The 18,011-nt window shown below is 42.3% G+C and overlaps 1 protein-coding gene and 1 long non-coding RNA gene across 3 annotated transcripts; both read right to left on the reverse strand.

The window, feature by feature from the left end:
• Positions 1-1,550: 1,550 nt before the first annotated feature.
• LOC143497961 (E3 ubiquitin-protein ligase TRIM35-like) lies at positions 1,551-7,849 on the reverse strand (the record flags this gene model as incomplete). The annotated part of the gene is made up of 5 exons (XM_076993614.1): positions 1,551-1,577; positions 1,865-2,095; positions 2,206-2,301; positions 2,646-3,025; positions 7,831-7,849. Coding segments are annotated over 5 exons (753 nt in total), but the record flags the coding sequence as incomplete, so codon positions are not given.
• Positions 7,850-8,753: 904 nt separating this feature from the next.
• Positions 8,754-10,825, reverse strand: LOC143497952 (uncharacterized). 2 transcript variants are annotated; one of them, XR_013125925.1, is made up of 4 exons: positions 10,276-10,825; positions 9,620-9,767; positions 9,032-9,139; positions 8,754-8,865 (listed from the first exon to the last, which is right to left on the reverse strand). It is a non-coding gene; the product is annotated as an uncharacterized LOC143497952 (long non-coding RNA). The 2 variants fall into 2 exon arrangements; XR_013125924.1 differs by lacking the exon at positions 10,276-10,825 and having other exon boundaries at positions 9,620-9,862.
• Positions 10,826-18,011: the final 7,186 nt, after the last annotated feature.

Genomic DNA, 18,011 nt, shown 5'->3' on the forward strand with positions numbered 1-18,011 from the left:
GTGGAGACAACAACACCAAGGAAAACTCAGGTACTGACACAAACATGGTGTCAGGGACACAGACAGGGGGACAGGGACAGACACTAAGATGGTGACAGGGGACACACACAGACAGGGACAGACAAACAGACAAGGGAGGGTCCTGGCTGACATGCAGGGAACCTGCTGGTCCCTGGGGGGGGCGCCGACCCACAGAGGCTGGAGCAGGGGTGTCTGCTTGAGCTCAGCTGGACTCTGGGCTGTGGGGAGGTGGAGATGTGTCTGGGTGTTTGGAGCGGTGTGTCCTGGTCCTGGAACAGTGTGGATATAGAACCTCCTCCACCTCCATCTGTCAGCACTGCTAGGGTCTCCACCTTCACAACCACACTCCTCTGAACACTACGACTCCTCTTAATAGGATGGAGGCATGGGTGGTGTAGAGGTGGAGAGTGGGTGGTGTAGAGGTGGAGTGTGGGTGGTGTAGAGGTGGAGAGTGGGTGGTGTGTAGAGGGGAGAGTGGGTGGTGTGTAGAGGGGAGAGTGGGGTGGTGTGTAGAGGGGGGAGAATGAGTGGTGTAGAGGTGGAGAGTGGGTGGTGTGTAGAGGTGGAGAGTGGGTGATGTGTAGAGGGGGAGAGTGGGTGGTGTGTAGAGGTGGAGAGTGGGTGGTGTGTAGAGGTGGAGAGTGGGTGGTGTGTAGAGGTGGAGAGTGGGTGGGTGTGTAGAGGGGAGAGTGGGTGGTGTGTAGAGTGGAGAGTGGGTGGTGTGTAGAGGTGGAGAGTGGGTGGTGTGTAGAGTGGAGAGTGGGTGGTGTGTAGAGGGGATAGTGGGGTGGTGTGTAGAGGGGATAGTGGGTGGTGTGTAGAGGGGATAGTGGGTGGTGTGTAGAGGTGGAGAGTGGGTGGTGTGTAGATGTGGAGAGTGGGTGGTGTAGATCTCCTCATGGACTGACTGTCTCTCCTCAGACCAGCAGTCAACTGGTCGTCCCCCTCACTGTTTATACTAATACAGCCTTTAATACTGGAATAGTTCATGTACCAAACACACAATGTTAATGTTTCTCTCTCTATAGAGTTCTAATTGGTGAGGAGAACAGAATTACTCTAATTAATCAAAGAACACCAAAACTCACAGTACTGGAGAATCTTCTGCATTCTCTCCCAGACTCTGAACTTCAGGTTGGAAAGATGTTTTGCTACATTGATCAGAGCTCCTGACACCTTCTCATGTTGTTTTGGGGTGTGATGAACTCTGGAAGTGTATAAAGCTGTATTATCATAATATTTTAGCATATATCATATTCTAATTATTTAACATTTAAATTAACACATGAAAAAAATTTCACATGAAATATACAAAGCTGTATTATTATCTTTCATTAAACATATCAGTGTATCTAACCACGTTTTTGCACATAATCAGTATCAAAAATGTATTTATATTTTCTTAAATACCGTCTTCATATATCATGTTTCTGAAATAACAGAGACCACATACTGAAGATTTGAATGTATGAGAACAATTTCACAAACACAATGTGTAACATAATATATCAAACAGAAATAATAATCATTTACTTTTTCAGTGTGGACGACACGTTCTGATAAGGAAACAGAGGAACAAACACAGAAAGTGAAATCAAATTTTAGTCATTTTGTTTATATAAGGGTCAAACATGCATCTTCCTTATATGATAACATCAATGTGTCTAAAGACCCTCACACACACACACACACACGCGCGCACGCACACACACAAACTAAAACAAATGTCAAAACATTTTACTTATGCATTTGTGTGTGTGTGTGTGTGAGAGAGAGAGAGAGACAGAGAGGAGAGAGAGAGAGAGAGAGAGAGAGAGAAAGATACAGACTGAGTGATTCTTACTAGTAAGAACGAGATGTTCTCAGCTTCCATCTCCTTCTCTGTGTTTCTGATTTGATCTGAAAGAGATGCTATTTCTCCACTCATCTCCTCAATCTTCCTCCTCATCATGTGACTCTTCTGCTCCTCTTCCTCCTTCAGTGCAGCTATTCTTGCTGCTTCTTCATCTCTTAGAAACTGGTGGATGTTCTCAAACTCCTCCTTTATCTGCCTCTCTGTGTGCTGGGCCTGATACTGGAATGGGAGATGATGAGGAAATATAAACTGTCCAAATGTGTGTGTTTCATTATGGTGTATGTGGACAGTGATCACAGCACCATTCTGAACTCAAAGTGACCTTTCACCTTAATGTGTGCTGCTGTTTTCTTACAGACTTGTTTATGTTCCTCTAAGACCTTCAGATGCTGCTGTAGAGACTCCAGTGAGGTCTTGAGTTTGTTCTGTAAAATACGGGTTTAGTAGAGGACAGTGTGAGTCTTATAGGACTCATCACTGCATCTGTATAGATGTGCTGGAGATTACAGTGATTATAATGACTGAACACAATGGCATGATTACTATGATTCCTTATCATCCTTTTACTATCAAATTGAGATGTATGATATATTGTAGCAGGATGTATATCAATATTTTTATTTATATTTTCACGATGAATGAAGGTCTGATTTAGTTGTCTGAAATCTCATCATCTGACAAATTTAATCTAGACTGTCTAACATATATTTCAAGATAATTGTAAACACTGGAAAAACATTACAGTTAAACATTAGTGTATATTTCATACCTTAAAGTCACACACAGCTTCCTCTACTGGACAGCAGTCATGAGTTTTATGCTCCTTTGAAATCTGACACACCACACATACAGGCTGTTGGTCCTCCAGACAGAAAACTTTGAGTTTCTCATTGTGCAGACTGCAGAGAACCTCAGACCCTGCTGAAGATCTCTGACTTCTGCTCGCTAGAAAAGACTCACACAGGTTCTTTAATGCACGATTAAGGGGAGGTTCAGATTTAGAAGATCTTCTCCTACAAACTGGACATTCTTGAGATCCCTTGGTTTCCCAGAACTGCTGCAGACAGGTTTTACACACACTGTGGGTACATGACAGTAAAACAGGATCCCTGAAGATGTCACAGCACACAGGACATGAAAACTCTTCTTCTGACAGAGGGTTTGTAGCAGCCATTTCCTCCAACAGCTGCTGTGCTGTTTCTCTGTAATGTCTCCTTCTGTACAAATTTCACTTTCACTTTTAGATCGTCTGTAATAAACACAGTAGCACAGGAGAGAATCAGTCACTGTAGTCCTTTATCCAGCTGAGGGAGTTTAGACTCCTTTTAGAAATAAGGCAGAAAGAAGTAAATACCAGAGTTAAGAGGCTTTCATAATATTTATAACTCACCTGAACGCAGAATTAATAAAGACTATGTGTGTCATTCCCAGATTTACTTCCTCAAACAGGGAGGTCTGTACAGGGAGGAGGAGCTTCGGTTTAAGAGCTAATATGCTGCAAAACATACATGATTTCTCCACCAGATGGCGACAGTTCTGCAGCTGTAGAACAGATCACTGTTAGGATGTGTTCAATGGTCATACAAGAATGTCTAAACTCAGGAGGTCAAAATATGAATCAGTTCTCATTTCAAAATCTTAATATTTTTAATTTGAAGATGTGAAATTACATTAAACGCATGTTATCATGAATATGTCATAAAAAGCTAAGACACGTGACACTGGGTCCTGGAGTAACTGTTCACAGAATGATCACACTGTGTAAGAAGGGCAGAAACCAGGAGAGCAGAGAGTGGAGGAAGAGTTTCAATCACGGTAACCTCAGCCAAATAAATAAAGTGGTGATTGAAGAATGACTAAACTCAGTAGGTCAAAAGATGAATCAGATCTCATTTCAAAACATTAATATTTACATTAAATAAATTAATATTTACATTAAATAAATGAAATGACATTAAACACACGTTGCCATGAATACATATATTGTTAAAAGCTAAGACTCCTGACACTGGACCAGCAAAATCAAAGTTGTTGATTTCAAAAATTTGGCAGGCCGCCAAATTCATGCTGAATTATTGTGCAAATCTGTCTTTTGTCTTGTCACTAGTTCACAGGTCGGTGTAAGAGGCCTTGCCTAAGCCACAGGAAAGTCTGCAACACAACCTGAAACCAGGGGACTGGGTGGTCGTGAAGGGTTAAAGGAGGAGGAGCTGGTGAGCACAGAGGCAGAGTGCATGGAGTAGGTTACACCCCAGCTCCTATAGGGTAAAATGAGGGTGTCCAGGGTGCCTCAGGTGAGTGGGAGGAGTGCAGATTGGGCGTGCTCGCACTCCAAGCACAACAGCTGTCAAGAAAGGTCAACGATCACCCACCATGACCCCTATACTCCTGCTCATCCTGTGGGGGGTGTTGACACTTCCCCAGGAGCGGAGAGCAGGGATACAGGACACCATGCTTTACTTCACCTACCAGGACCCCTATTTTCCCTGCGAAAACGATTAGGGGACCTGGTGAACCGGAAGAGTGGAGATTTGAACATATATTTTTTTCAGAAACTCAGTACCAGGTTTAATCACTTTATCTGCATGACATCTATGTACATAGGCAAAGCATTTCTTCATTGCAAAGCATTCTATCATTATCAACAGTATCATCGTGTCGGCAAAAGCATTTCTTCATTGAAAAGCATGGGAAAAGTTTGCCTTACCAGACCCTTCCCGATCGTCACCAGTCGAACCCCTCCGACCGTCAGTCCCCGCCTTGACTTTGCCGAACTTGCTTCATTGCAAAGCATTCTATAATTATCAACAGTATCAGCATGTGTTAGCGAAAGCATTTCTTCATTGCAAAGCATGGGAACAGTTTGTCTTACCCCGCCCATCTCCCATCACCCCTACTTGGCACCCCAGATGGGACTACGCGACTCAGGACGGCACACCTGAGGGGAAGATCTAAGCGGTTAGCTCCTGAAGACCTTACGTCAGCCAGCCAATGACAAATAACGTTGAACGGGACTCGCAGGTGTCGTCTGCTGTCGACAGGAGCTCGCTTGTCCCTGCTGTGGGGAACACCATCGTTATCAGCACACAGAGTGCATATGGTGTTCGAATCTGTTAATATGTCTCTTCACATGGCAAGTCGCATGGTAAAACATATTTATTTTGCAAAAACTCAGTAGCAGGTTTAATCGCTTTATCTACGTGTCATCTACGTCTGTAGGCAAAGCATTTCTTCATTGCAAAGCATTCTGTCATTATCAACAGTATCAGCATGTCTCGTCCTCCGTGTACGGCTCACCGTCCAAGTACTCGGACGGAGGAGGGCGTTCTTCTTCCTCGCCATAATACTCGGTGGGGGCCGAGTACGCGGACGGAGGAGGGCTTTCCTCCTTTTCGGAGTACTCCTCCGACTCTACTCATGATGATTCAGGTTATAAAAATGTAATGGCAAAGAGAAATTTAAAAATTATATTTACTAAGTCAATAGTTAATAATCAAAGTCATGATTCTAATATTTTGAGGAAAAACATGTATTGAATTTTCTAAGGGGCGGCATGGTGGTGTGGTCGTTAGCACTGTTGCCTCACAGCAAGGCGGTCTGGGTTCGATTCTCGGTCTGGGCTGCTCTGTGTGGAGTTTGCATGTTCTCCCTGTGCCTGCGTGGGTTTCCTCTGGGTACTCCGGTTTCCTCCCACAGTCCAAAGACATGCGTGTTAGGTTGATTGATCACTCTAAATTGCCTGTAGGTGTGAGTGTGTGAGTGTGTGTTGGCCATGCGGTGGACTGGCGACCTGCCCATGGTGTACCCTGCCTTCGCCCGGAGATGCTGGGATTGGCTCCAGCCCCCCCGTGACCCCGACTAGTGGGATTAAGCGGTTCAGATAATGGATGGATGGATGAATTTCCTAAGATATAGTCAAAATATATACACTACTGTTCAAAAGTTTGGGGTCACCTAGACAATTTTGTGTTTTCCCTGAAATCTCATACATTTATTTATCAAATGAGTTGCAAAATGAATAGAAATATAGTCCAGACATTGACAAGGTAGAAATAATGTTTTTTTTTTATTTGAAATAATTTTCTACTTTAAACTTTGCTTTTGTCAAAGAATGCTCCCTTAGCAGCAATTACAGCATTGCAGACCTTTGGCATTCTAGCTGTTAATTTGCTGAGGTAATCTGGAGAAATTTCACCCCATGCTTCCAGAAGCCGCTCCCACAAGTTTGATTCGGTTAATGGGCACTTTTTTCGTACCATACGGTCAAGCTGCTTCCACAACAGCTCAATGGGTTTGAGATCTGGTGACTGCGCTGGCCACTCCATTACCGATAAAACACCAGCTGCCTGCTTCTTCTCTAAATAGTTTGTGCATAATTTGGAGGTGTGCTTTGGGTCATTGTCCTGTTGCAGGATGAAATTGGCTCCAATCAAGCGCTGTCCACAGGGTACGGCATGGTGTTGCAAAATGAGTGATACACTGTAAAAAAAAAAATCCTAAAAAAACGGTAAACGACTGGCAGCAGTGGCTGCCAAACAAAAACTTTTAATTTTAAAGTGAAAAACCCGGATTTAAATTAAGTGGAAAAACAATAAATTTACAGAAAAATTCATTAAACATTCTGCAGAGAAATACTGTTATTTTACAGATTTTTCCTGGATTATTATGATTTAGCACTTTTAATAAAGTGACAGCACTAATATTTTTGCTGAGAAATATCATTATTTTACAACTTTTCCCTGAAATATTATGATTAAGCACTTTCAATAAAGTTACAGCACTAATAGTTTTGCAGAGAAATACCTTTATTTTACAACTTTTCCCTGAATTAGTACAATTAAGCACTTTCAATAAAGTGACAGCACAAAAAATTCTGCAGAGAAATACCGTAATTTTACAGATTTTTCCTGTCCATATTCATGACTTCCAGGACAAACTCAAATGTGCAATGCAAACTGCAAAGTTATTTTATACAAATGAAAAAGTATATTATACCAGTGTTGAGCACCTTAATGTCCTCTATCATCACTTTTAATCATTTAAATCTCCAGGAATGTACTCAGTGTCTTCCTCCATCACCAATATCATTAGCCTGAACACAACTACAAACACATAACACTGATGTGAAATGAAAGATACACTCCTTATCATTTACATGTAGGGCATTTAGCAGATGCTCTTATCCAGGGCGCCTTACAAAGTGCTTTGCCATCTGTTCACAGAATTAATTCTAAATAGTACATAGATAGGTCAGAATTCAAGATACCCTTGGACCAGAATACTACTAAACTACAGAAATCAATGCAAATACCCAGAAGTACACAAAAACATAGGCTGAATATTGCTAAACTACAGGAATTAAAATGGATACCTACAAGAAATGCAAATTCACATAGGTACTATATCATACAACGGAAACAACTATGACAAGTGCTAGAGATTTAGTCTGTTCTACAGATGAGTCTTCAGTCTACATTTGAAGACTGCTAAGGACTCTGCAGTCTGGACAGCCAATGAATGAATGAATGAATGAATGAATGAACAACTTATAATGTTCAACAATGGAAGCGCATTCCACTATCTCGGAGCCAGGACAGGTCTTGAAGTTTGTTTTCCGTGAGACTTTAAGCATGGCGTTTTAAGCCAAGCCGTACTTGAGGTTCAAAGTACTCAAGGTTTGGATGGGGCTTTGACCATGGCCATCATGTAGGGAGGGGTTGGTCCATTTTTGGCTTTGCAAGCAAGCATCGAGGTTTTAGATCTGATGTATGCAGCTACTGGAAGGCAGCAAAGAGAATGCAGCACTGGAGTGACATGTGAACTTGGGGAGATTGAAGACCAGTCATGCTGCTGCATTCTGGATCGGTTGTAGAGGTCTGATGACCCATAGAAAAAGATCCGTAAGTAAGCAGTCGCAGTAGTCCAACTTTGAGATGATGAGACTGTACAAGCACCTGGGTAGCTTCCTGTGAAAGAAAGGGTTGTATTCTCTGTATGTTGCAGAGAAGAAATCTGCAGGATCTGGTCATTGGCCTCTCAGAAGTGAAAAGCAGAAGTCTGCCTGTTAAAAAGTTGCAGACAAAATCCAAAGTTAGCTGCTGTTAATTTTGTGCCAATAACATTACAAATATTATAGTTCTTATGAGCTGAAATATTTACCATATTTACCATGTCTTTGAATTATCATTTACTTGGTTAGATTCTGAATCTTTGCAGGTAGAAAATTTATTGATATTGAAATTACTACTCAAAGTTCATCCTTGGAAAACAATTGATGTCTAGGGTACAAGTGTGCAGGTTAACAAAGCTCTTTCAAAGAGACAAAAATGTGATACGTTCACCTTATCGGAGTCCCTTTGAAAACCTACACAGCTTTGTTAAGCTTATACATCTGGACATCAGTTTTCATCAAAGAATGAAAACTGCAAAGCCATTTCAAAAAGGGATCAGACTTCTCTGTTATTTTGAATCATGACAATGACATCTGTGAATTAGCACTTAATCTTGGAAAACACACATAAACAGTGAAGAGGGATTCAGGAGGTGGCAGATCCCCAAGATCCAGTGTAGTGGTGCAGCAGGGAGAGTCACTCACCTCAACATAATGGCCAGATTGATTTGTACTGTGAGCTAGTGCTCCTGCTCTGGGCTGTGTTGCGCTCCTGCTCTGGGCTGTGTTGCGCTCCTGCTCTGGGCTGTGTTGCGCTCCTGCTCTGGGCTGTGTTGCGCTCCTGCTCTGGGCTGTGTTGCGCTCCTGCTCTGGGCTGTGTTGCGCTCCTGCTCTGGGCTGTGTTGCGCTCCTGCTCTGGGCTGTGTTGCGCTCCTGCTCTGGGCTGTGTTGCGCTCCTGCTCTGGGCTGTGTTGCGCTCCTGCTCTGGGCTGTGTTGCGCTCCTGCTCTGGGCTGTGTTGCGCTCCTGCTCTGGGCTGTGTTGCGCTCCTGCTCTGGGCTGTGTTGCGCTCCTGCTCTGGGCTGTGTTGCGCTCCTGCTCTGTACAGTAAACAAAATGTAGGCCAACCTTGGTGCATATTGTTTTTTTGATTTACATATTTAACATATGAGAAAGCATATTGATTTCCTAAGGGTTAAAATGCAATGGACAAAATCTTCACAATGATCCCAATAATGGTGTTTTTATTTTTTACACAAACCATACCTGGTCTCCTTCACTATTTCTTTCTTCAGTGCAGATCTGCATTAACTTAACTAAGAAGCGGTCCAGCTGCAACATTAATTTTAATTGCATAGGAATTTCTCCATTAATCTGAAAAGGTTTTGACAAAAAAATACTGGTTTTAAGTCTATTCATATTCATTACATATTGTAACGGTCCTACAAATATTGCCAGGTCCTACAAAAATATCCCGCCCAAAGTCAGTGTAAAATCCGCCCCTCAGAAGCCTAAACTAGCCCAAAGCCCAAAGTTGTTGAGCAGGGAGGGGGGTTGTGGCGGTGAGTGTAAGTTGTTGACCGGGGGGGTGTTGAGTTTAAGTTGTTTGGGGAGGTAATTGTCGACCGGAAAAGCAGTGTTACAGTGTTAAAATTGAGACTATTTAAGTATTATATCGCCATGGGTTCTTATTGTTGACTTGTAACTCCCGTGGTGGCCCAACTCAAAAGTAGCCCAAAAAACCGCACCCCGCAACCCCAGAATTTTTACCCGCGGAAGTAGTTTCAAACAAGCCCAATTTGGCGCGAAAACCGCAAACCTGGCAACACTGATCCAGGGAAACAGGGAACTCACCGCAGGGCCTGCTGGGAGGCCTGTAGACTCCACCCCTTGACGCTGCCCATTGGCGGCCGGTACAATATTCAGCCACTGCAGAACGTGATGGAGGCGGATTTTTTTTAAACCCATTAATGTCTGCCACTCAAAATCCAGATCCAGAGTGCTAAAAATGTAGAAATGACATCAACTAAAAAATGGGACATGAGAGGCATATGGAGAAAGCTGAACTGTTAAGCACATTGATTTGTACATCATTTAATGTGACTATTAATCATTTGCGATAGAATAGTCGGCGACATTCCTAGCAAATTAGACTTAATGTTACCTCAGAAAAACTATTTTAAGGTTCACCTCACATTACACCAATTCAAAATGAGACCGAGATCAAATTTGAGTAACTAAATCTAGCGACATAGCTAGTTATGTTAACTAAATTTCAATGAAACTTATACAAAGACTTGATAAAGCATTATTTAACCCATTATGTATTTAACAGTGACCGAATTAGACCGAAAAAGTATTTTAATGCATCGGAAAATATTAGATATTAATATTTTATTGTTTACATCTTTATCAAATGAAACATTCAAGTGAAATGTGTTTTTAGACTGGGCTAACTAGCTAGTTAACTAGCTAACGTTGGCTTACATAAATTAAGGACGTTTTCTTACCTGATGTCACCAATAATGCTTCACTTAAATTTTCTTCCTCTGTGCCCCGTTTCCATCTTATTTTGTGGAATCATCCAATGATAATCTGCTCAAAATAATAATTTGGCAGGCAGATGTAAAATAATCCAGGTAGCCAGCTAGCCACCATAGCTCGTAGGCTGACCGACCGTAATGTCCACCGTCAGCATACTCGCTGAAATTTTCAAACATGAACTGAGAGGCGCGAACAGTTGTCATTGGCCAGTTTCCTGAATGACAGTCAGATTAACCAATGATGGTTAAAAGCAACACGTTGAGCTCACATCACGTTTATGCCCCTAGCCTAGAGATAACGTTTATATTTAATTGGTTGTTCCCAGTATATCAGTTCATCTGTTTCTCAGTGTGTTACCGGTTATTTCCTTGGTTATGTTCAAGTATAGACCCAGTGTTTAGAAATGTTTCTTTTAAAAGTCCAGCACCCAAACAAACTGCCATTTTCTATTGCCATTGACTGCACAAGAACTAAAATGAGAACCGACATCAATAGAGATGGAACAATCAACAGAAATCTCCTACAGCCATTATTACAGTTACATACTTTAGATATGCCAATGTAAAAATCTAATGTCTGAACTGACATTAGGAAGCCACGACTCATTCTGTAGTCATCATAAAAATGAGCATTTTCAATTGCAGAAATTATTTTCTTTTTCATCAAATCAATTACCATCACGTTCTATGGCAAATTACTATGTCCGGACCCTATATATTGTGTTCTGTGTACATTTTTCTCCTGAACATCAATGGATCCTCTGAATTACGAGGACGCCTAACAATCAAAATAAGAGTATTGCTACATGGAAGCTAATACTATGAAAACCACATTCATTTCTGACACTGAAAATCATGTTTAAACCAGCAGTGCCAAAAGACATTAGATAATACAAGTTAATAAGATTTTGATTAAAATAACAGAGAAAAAAACTTTTTTGTTCTTACAGACATAAACCTTTATATCAGGGGTCGGCAACGTTTGAGACATGGAGTGCCAACTTTAACATGTCCAGTCAATGAGTGTGCCACTATGGCGGCAGAAGAAGTCAACTGGTCGTGCCCCCTATTATGCAGAAGCGCCCCCTAGTGGGCCCGCCGGCGGGCCCAGCTCCTTTACGGCGATATAAAACATATTAAACATTAATGAATCTCCGAACAACAGCGCTTAAATCAAAATTTCCTATCCCATCTACATGCCTACCGAGTTTCAGCCGTCTACGTGCAGCCGATCGCGAGATATCCGGCTTTGAAGTTGACCACAAAAGTGCACCCCGCGAGGGGGTCTCCCGACATATCCGTTTACAAAACATATTTATGTTGTGAAATGTCTTAATGTTTTGTCACCTAAAAATCGTTTACTAATAAGGCTTTAATTTAAGACCTTAACAGCGTAGATCCGTTGTGGTTAAGTACCTTAAAAAGCTTGCTCACCTCACTGCAAAATTTTCCAAAATCCGCTTCCTGAATGAGACACTCCGACAAATCTGCCCCCTAAGCGTCACAGAAGCATTCTTAACGCTGATTTGACCCCTCATTACAAAGCTGCAGCGGTTCTGCTTTGATTTGAGTGGTTTTTATTGGTCTAAAGTGGGGTAGTGACTTTGAGTGACAGGTTTTACAACCTCTCCCACGGCGAGGTGCGAAGGGGAGGGGGGGAGGGTGAACCAATAAGCCCACAGAGACAAGCTGGCGCCTCAGAAGTGATTGAAAGCTGTTCTAACCAATAGTGTACATCCTTCCGAAGCTAGCCAGCCCTCATATGACATGATTGGTCAAGTATATTTTTAAATTGAGCCCTCGGAAACTGGCGCTTCATTTCCAATTTCGGCCGCTAGCATAGCAACATAAGCTAACCCTTTGCTAACCTAAGCTAAGCTCCCCAGAACACACTGTTCGGCGAAACTGAAGCAGCCATGGATTATTTTGTTCGTTTTTATGCGGATTGTGGATACTTTTGAACATAAACGGATTACTTTGTGTGGAATATATGAGCAATTTTCGGAATTTTCGCCAACCCGGAAGTAAGACGGTACACCGGCTACGACGCGATTCTACGTACTGTGAGTAACAATGGATAATTTTTCATAAGCGATATTGTACAAAATATATATTCTAATACTAAACATTAACTAAGCGTTAGATTATAAACAGTTTTAGAGCGTTTGAGTGCTGCAGCACTCTGTATCGTGTCGGATGCTACCGGAGTTGGCTACGGTAACCTAGCTTATGCTGTCGGACTATATTGGACATAAATATGATATCATAACGTTCATATTTGGACATGGAATTTATTCATTGGAATTTTCTGGTCTTTCTGTAATATGTGCAGCGTTGTTGTTTGAAATGGCTCATCGGTTTCGTGTATGGAATTTGTTAGCATGTTAGCTTGGTTGACTAAGGGTGTGTACCGGGTGTGGCATATTTAGACATGGGTGTGGTGCACTTGACATACCTTGGATAAAGCTGAATAACTTTTCAATGCTTGCATGGATTTGCTCCATTTTTTCTGTGTTGTTAGAAAAGACCCTAGCGAAATTTATTGTAATTTCTGATACCTAATTTGAATAACTATGTGAATATACATTCCAGTCATGTTCAAGTTCAAGTCAGCATTTGTGACATTCCTGGCATATTAGCATCTGCAATAGAGGCTCTAAAATAAACCAAATTATGTGAATATGATACTGAAGTGTATTAATATGTTCCCCCAACTGCCTACTTCAGTTTGAGCCATGAATGATAATTTTCCTATATGTACAACTTGAGATATCTAGTTTTAATGTGAACTATGTCAAAAATGTTAAAAATGGCCACCGGGTGTGCGAATCTGCAGTATAAGGTTAAATTGTTGACCGAGGAGAGGAGGGGGGGGTGTGTGTAAATGGACACAAATTAAGTATTATATCGCGATCGATCGCCAAGTATAAACGCCTCCGCCGTTCGAGCGAGGTGTGCGTGCGGAGTCGCACGCTACGGTCACTCGCGAAAGTATAATCCAATAATATAATAATTTATATTACATTATATATATTTTTGCTGATGCTGGTCCAGCGTGTCGTGTGCCAGTGATTATGCCTCGGCGTGCCAACGGTGGCACACGTGCCATAGGTTGCCAACCCCTGCTTTATATAATCAACCGAATGTTTAATTGCAGATAATTGCTGTAATTTTACATAAATCTGTATATAATTTAAGAAAGCAGAAAAATACCGTATGAATAATACTGTATTTTTTCTGTAAAAAAAGGAGAAAAGCATGTAACTTGTAATTATTGTCATAATACTTAAAATAAAAGACATTTTGTCAAATTACAAATAATGTCTGTAATTTTACAAAGTTTTGTATACAATTGGGAAAAAATGTTAAAATACATTAAATATTTACAGTTATTTTCCATAAAATTAGGATTTTTTTTTTTACAGTGTAGCCTTCCTTATTCAAAATCCCTTTTACCTTGTTCAAATCTCCCACTTTACCAGCACCAAAGCAACCCCAGACCATCACATTACCTCCACCATGTTTGACAGATGGTGTCAGGCACTCTTCCAGCATCTTTTCAGTTGTTCTGCGTCTCACAAATGTTTGTCTGTGTGATCCAAACACCTCAAACTTTGATTCATCTGTCCATAACACTTTTTTTCAATCTTCCTCTGTCCAATGTCTGTGTTCTTTTGCCCATATTAATCTTTTTCTTTTATTAGCCAGATATGGCTTTTTCTTTGCCACTCTGCCCTGAAGGCCAGCATCCCGGAGTCGCCTATTCACTGTAGACGTTGACACTGGCGTTTTGCGGGTACTATTTAATGAAGCTGCCAGTTGAGGACCTGTGAGGCGTCGATTTCTCAAACTGGAGACTCTAATGTACTTGTCTTCTTGCTCAGTTGTGCAGCGGGGCCTTCCACTTCTCCTTCTACTCTGGTTAGAGCCTGTCTGTGCTCTCCTCTGAAGGGAGTAGTACACACCATTGTAGGAAATCTTCAGTTTCTTGGCAATGTCTCGCATGGAATAGACTTCATTTCTCAGAACAAGAATAGACTGTCGAGTTCCAATTGAAAGTTGTTTTTTTCTGGCCATTTTGTGAGTTTATTCGAACCAACAATTGTAATGCTCCAGATTCTCAACTAGCTCAAAGGAAGGTCAGTTTTATAGCTTCTCTAATCAGCAAAACTGTTTTCAGCTGTGCTAACCTACTTGCACAAGGGTTTTCAAGGGTTTTCTAAATATCCAATAGCCTCCTTACACAGTTGGCAAACACAATGTACCATTAGAACACTGGAGTGATGGTTGTTGGAAATGGGGCTCCATACATCTATGTAGATATTGCATTAAAAACCAGACGTTTACAGCTAGAATAGTTATTTACCACATTAATAATGTATAGAGTGTATTTTTGATGCATTTAATGTTAGCATTGAAAAAAAAACTGCTTTTCTTTCAAAAATAAGAACATTTCTAAGTGACCCCAAACTTTTGAACGGTAGTGTATTTATAAATATAATGTTCATTATTACATGTATGCAGATTAATTCAAGGCAACATTAATTTTGCTGTTCCACAGTTACTGATATATTTGCTGGTAAGATCCTCATAGGAGAGGAACTGTAATTATAGAATAAAGGGAAAACAGTATCAGTAAAAGTGTGTGTTATAGTGTGCAGGTGCGAACTGGTTAGAAGATCAGTGAATGTCACTTTCCCCCTGTCCCAGTCCAGTTGAACTCTGACCCTCTGCAGTTTCTCTGTAGGTGTGAGGAGGTGACGTGTCTGTCCTGGGCAGCGTGTCCAGTATTTACCAGCCTTTTTACTGTAGCCCAGACCCCACACTGAACCCCAGACCTCCTCTCCTTTTCTCCATTCGGACTCTCTAATTACACCCAGTTCCCAGTGTTCACTGTCTCCAACATCAACATCCCAGCAGTGTGTCCCTGAGTTAAAGCCCTCAGAGCCCAGGACACACACATGCTTATCAAATCTCTCTATATTATCAGGAAGCAGTAATTTCTGTGGTCTGCGTTCTACAGTAGTGAGATCATTAGACAGGTGGAGGCGTGGATGTGCAGTGTTGGGGTCCAGAGTAACAGGGTCTGAGGAGAGAGAACAGAATGAATCATCATGTTCTTCATGTGTTTATGTGATGAGGTCACATCTACAGACTGCAGGCCCTTTACTCTGAGTGAAATGCTGCAGTAGGTTGATAAGAGGGAAGTGATGGTGATGTTGTGTGTTCACCACACACCCCTGCAGTACTTGTGTGCTTGTTGTTTTGACACTTGAAATTGTGTCTGTTTTATTCATTAATTAATTTCTACATATCTTGGATTCATTATTTGAGTATCACACGTGACACTTAACTAGTGCAGTGTTACTGTTACACTGAGTGTCACTCTGCATGTGTGTATTATTAGTGTCTGTGTACTGAAGTGTGTGTGTGTCCTCATTAGTGGGTGGATAATGTTACAGTTCCCCCACTAAAGGGCACTACTCCCAGAGAGACTAACACCAGTGGACTGTCCCCAGACTGAAGGACAGGACCAGAGGACGAGAACCACAGTGTCCAGACCCCCCAGGAGCAGATCCTCCAGGGAGGAGTCCACCGACGTGACACAACTACAACACCCTCACCAGGACAACAGGGGGCGACACACACAACAACAAGGACAGACACAGTGACAGACACAGTGACAGACAGAAAGACAGACACAGTGATGCGGAGACAACAACACCAAGGAAAACTCAGGTACTGACACAAACATGGTGTCAGGGACACAGACAGGGACAGGGACAGACACTAAGATGGTGACAGGGACACACACAGACAGGGACAGACAAACCGACAAGGGAGGGTCCTGGCTGACATGAAGGGAACCTGCTGGTCCCTGGGGGGGGCGCCGACCCACAGAGGCTGGAGCAGGGGTGTCTGCTTAGGCTCAGCTGGACTCTGGGCTGTGGGGAGGTGGAGTTGTGTCTGGGTGTTTGGAGTGGTGTGTCCTGGTCCTGGAACAGTGTGGATATAGAACCTTCTCCACCTCCATCTGTGACTCAGCACTGCTAGGATCTCCAACTTCACAACCACACTCCTCTGAACACTACGACTCCTCTTAATAGGATGGAGGCTTGATGGAGGATTGTGGGAAGCCCCTTAGCCTGGAGTCTTAAGGACCCACGTCCCACTCCATACAGCCCTATAGGGTCAGACTCAGGGTGATGGGGAGTGGGTGGTGTGTAGAGGTGGAGTGTGGGTTATGTGTAGAGGTGGAGTGTGGGTGGTGTGTAGAGGTGGAGAGTGGGTGGAGTGTAGAGGTGGAGAGTGGGTGGTGTGTAGAGGTGGAGAGTGGGTGGTGTGTAGAGGTGGAGAGTGGGTGGTGTGTAGAGGTGGAGAGAGTGGGTGGTGTGTAGAGGTGGAGAGAGGGGGTGGTGTGTAGAGGTGGAGAGTGGGTGGTGTGTAGAGGTGGAGAGTGGGTGGTGTGTAGAGGGGAGAGTGTGTGGTGTGTAGAGGTGGAGAGTGGGTGGTGTGTAGAGGTGGAGAGTGGGTGGTGTGTAGAGGTAGAGAGTTGGTGGTGTAGAGGTGGAGAGTGGGTGGTGTAGAGGTGGAGAGTGGGTGGTGTAGATCTCCTCATGGACTGACTGTCTCTCCTCAGACCAGCAGCCAACTGGTCGTCCCCCTCACTGTTTATACTAATACAGCCTTTAATACTGGAATAGTTCATGTACCAAACACACAATGTTAATGTTTCTCTCTCTATAGAGTTCTAATTGTGAGGAGAACAGAATTACTCTAATTAATCAAAGAACACCAAAACTCACAGTACTGGAGAATCTTCTGCATTCTCTCCCAGACTCTGAACTTCAGGTTGGAAAGATGTTTTGCTACATTGATCAGAGCTCCTGACACCTTCTCATGTTCCATTGGGGTGTGATGAACTCTGGAAGTGTATAAAGCTGTATTATCATATATCATATTCAAATTATTTAACATTTAAATTAACACGTGAAAAATATTTCACTGGAGATGTATAAAGCTGTTTTATTATCTTTCATTAAACATATCAGTGTATCTAACCACTTTTTGCCCATCATCAGTATCAATGTATTTTTATTTTTTAAATACCGTCTTCATATATCTGTGACGCGGGAGGCGGCAGACGGACGAGACACAGAATCCTTCTCTCAGACCAACGTCACGTTTATTATAACGTATATAGCGCTTGTTTAGCGCACAGAAAACATGCACACACAACGTGCAGACTCAAACATTAGACAACGACGAGCACAAGACACTGCACGAACGCACATTAAATAGACAGACCACATAAACCCCACGTGATGACGATACGAGTCACAGGTGACACGGATAATTACAAGACACACCCGCACCCACGGAGATACACTGACGCAGACGAATAGACGCAGACGTTAACACACGCCCCAAAGGAAGGGTTCGGGGACCGTAACGTGACAATATCATGTTTCTGAAATAACAGAGACCACATAGGGAAGATCTGAATGTATCAGAATAACAAACACAATGTGTAACACAATATATCAAACAGAAATAATAATCACTTACTGTTTCAATGTGGACGACACGTTCTGAGAAGGAAACAGAGGGACAAACACAGAAAGTGAAATCAAATTTTAGTCATTTTGTTTATATGAGGGACAAACATGCTTCTTCCTTATATGATAATAACATCAATGTGT

Source organism: Brachyhypopomus gauderio, unplaced genomic scaffold, assembly GCF_052324685.1.
Source record: "Brachyhypopomus gauderio isolate BG-103 unplaced genomic scaffold, BGAUD_0.2 sc117, whole genome shotgun sequence".
NCBI classification, from domain to species: Eukaryota; Metazoa; Chordata; class Actinopteri; order Gymnotiformes; family Hypopomidae; genus Brachyhypopomus; species Brachyhypopomus gauderio.